Source organism: Grammomys surdaster, unplaced genomic scaffold, assembly GCF_004785775.1.
Source record: "Grammomys surdaster isolate TR1022 unplaced genomic scaffold, NIH_TR_1.0 125243, whole genome shotgun sequence".
Classification (NCBI taxonomy): domain Eukaryota; kingdom Metazoa; phylum Chordata; class Mammalia; order Rodentia; family Muridae; genus Grammomys; species Grammomys surdaster.
In genome coordinates, this window is record NW_021620131.1 from 1,206,418 (window position 1) to 1,209,138 (window position 2,721).

At 39.2% G+C, this 2,721-nt stretch overlaps 1 protein-coding gene across 1 annotated transcript in view; it reads right to left on the reverse strand.

Annotated features, from left to right (window-relative positions):
* LOC114637274 (CD209 antigen-like protein C) overlaps positions 1–2,195 on the reverse strand; it is a gene marked incomplete at its 5' end in the record, with an annotated part of 24,610 nt that extends 22,415 nt beyond the window's left edge. The window contains one exon of the mRNA XM_028785484.1: positions 2,112–2,195. Within this exon, the coding sequence (XP_028641317.1) occupies positions 2,112–2,195 (84 nt within the window). The remainder of the gene's footprint in view (positions 1–2,111) is intronic.
* Between the last annotated feature and the right edge of the window lie 526 nt (positions 2,196–2,721).

Here is a 2,721-nt window from a genome sequence, read left to right on the forward strand (position 1 = left end):
TCTTAATTTTTGGTATCTATCTCCCCTTTGTCTCACATGTTTGTTCCACTAAAATAATGGGATAGGAAACTTGCTCACAGCTTCCCAAACTTACAAGAGTTTGGTGATTCCTAGGTTTTGAAGATTTCTTCAGGAATTTTCCCATCAGAATTATAAACTTCATGTGTGTGTGTGGATGCGAAGATGTGTGTGGATGTCAGAGCACAAGAATTGGTTCTATTCCTATTGGGTGAGTCCCAGATCCCTGGGCTTCTTAGCAAGCACTTTTATCCAGCAACTCATCCTATAGGCCCCAATTCTGGACATTTAACACCAATGGAAGTGCTTGTTAAACTCTGGTCAGCACTCCAAAAGACTCTCCTTCATATTAAATGTTCCCTAAAGCATGCATCCGTGTTCCCACTTTGTATTTATCTGAGTGTACAATTCTCACCTCTTCAAGTGTAGTAAAAAATACCATATAAGTATTTCATCTACCTAGAGTCATGTCCATAGAATAAGAAATCCCAGCTCAACATACCTGCTCCTCATGACTTTTTACGACCACTAGTCATAAAAAGTCTTGTCATAAAAAGTCATAAAAAGTCATAAAAAGTCATAAAAAGTCATAAAAAGTCCCATGTCTTTGCAGGCAGTAACAGGTTCCTTCCATTTCTTCTGGAATGTGGAGAAGAAGTAACAGTTTCCTTGGAAGAACGTCCATTCCCAGGGGCAGGGGCGACATAGGTGGTCTGTTGGTGGAGTGAGTCAGGTGGATATACAAAATTATCAATATACCTGTATCAGTTCAGCCTTTCAAGTCCCTGAGATTTGGCCCAGTTCTTCAATAGTCACTTCCTTATACACTCCTTGGTTTTTTTTTCTTGTATGTGTTTTGTTCATGCATGTACACATGTGTTTATTTGTGCACTGTTCTGTATGTGTGTGTGCAAGTGGAGGCCAGAATGCATGTTGGAGATTTTCATCCATCACTCTCACTATTTTTTAAAACTCTTATGTATATGAAACAACAAAAATGAAATTTAACAGGCTGTAAATTTGAGAGAGTTGTGGGTGCATAGAATGGGAAGGCTGACCTAAGGTGGGTGGGAAATTATGTAATAATATTTTAACTAAAAATTTTAATTAGAAATATATTTTTATTTAATTTTGATTATTTGATCTATGCAGACAATATCTTTTTGGCTTATTCATTTTTGAGATTATATTTTAATTAAAACATTTCTTACTTTCATTTCCTTCTTCCAAACACTCCTATGTAGCCTCTTCACTCTGCTTCGAATCCATGGTTTAAACTGAATATTTTTGCATGTATATCTGTTTCACTCAATATCTTTTCATCGAACACACACCATTCCCTCTCTTCAGGTTTCTGTCAAAACTGCCCTATCACACATTCCTGTCGACTTCTTCATGCACTGTTGTATTAGGGTACTGAATCTTGTTACTTACTGCCAGCCAGGATAGCTATGCCTGGCTTCTGTCTCTATTTGTCTCTCTGTCTCTGTCTGTTTCTGTCTCTATTTCTTTGTCTCTGTTTCTCTCTGTCTCTCTTTCTCTCTACGTGTTTATCTCTAACTCTTTCATTTTTTTTCTTACTTTTCAGACTTGTTCTCTCTGAACCTAGTGCTCCCAGTTTTGGCTAAACTAGCAAGTGAGCCTTGGGGTATGCCTGTACCCCTCCTCTGCTGCATTAGGGCATGTGTAGATATGACCAAATTCTCTGTGGTGTGACAGATCCAAACTCAGGTCTTCATGTTTGTGCAGTAAGTAATTTATTCACTGGGCTATCTCTCCAGGGACAGTTATTTTTCTCTTAACTTCCTGACTCTGTTTCCTCCAAGATAATCCAGGGAGGTTTAGTCACAACTCCAGTATACAGATAATTGCAGGGAATTTATATGTCAGAAGAGACATTAGGAGTCTGGGTTCATTGAATGTCTTCTGTGTGTATGACTCAGTGTGTCCAGTAAGTGCCATTTTAAATGTTAATCTGTGTTCTCATTCAACAAATGTAGAAACTGAGGAACTGGAGGCCCAGTCTCTTCAGTCATCTCATCCCCTCTGGAAACCCTTCCATGCTCTTGGAGATCCACTTTCTGGTCACTTACCTAGTCCAACCTTCAGCTGGTCCAGTTTCTGGAGGATGTGTTTCTTTCCCTGATCATGCTCTTGGGAACTAGGAACCTCAGAGCCTATGTCAAGAAAAGAAGATGAAAACACTAAATGTTGATAAATCTATGAAGAGAGGAAACATTGGTCCAGGAAAGAACCTGACACATAATCATCCTTCAGGAGTTAGCTTTATTTAAATTGCTTCAAGACCAAGTCTCTAGTTTGGAAAGCCTTTAATAAAAAAATAAATAAAATCAGACATTGAAGCTAGAGAGACTTCCCCTTAACACCTGGAAAAGAGCTTCATGTAAAAGTCAGAGAGCTAGCTGTCATGACAGGATTGTGGGGCTAGGCCACAGGAGCTTCCAGAAATGTTCCTCCAAACAAGGGAAATATCTGAATTTCTTATACTTTCAGGGAGGCATATGAAGTTTCATACCACATGATTCTTTCAGTATTGCATGATTGACAAAGAGCACATAGAAGCTGAGCATTATAACACAGGAGGCTGGTAAATCCCACAGGAGGCTGGTAAATCCCACACAGATGCTTCTTAGCTCTCAGAGAGAGAGAGAGAGAGAGAGAGAGAGAGAGAGAGAGAGAGAG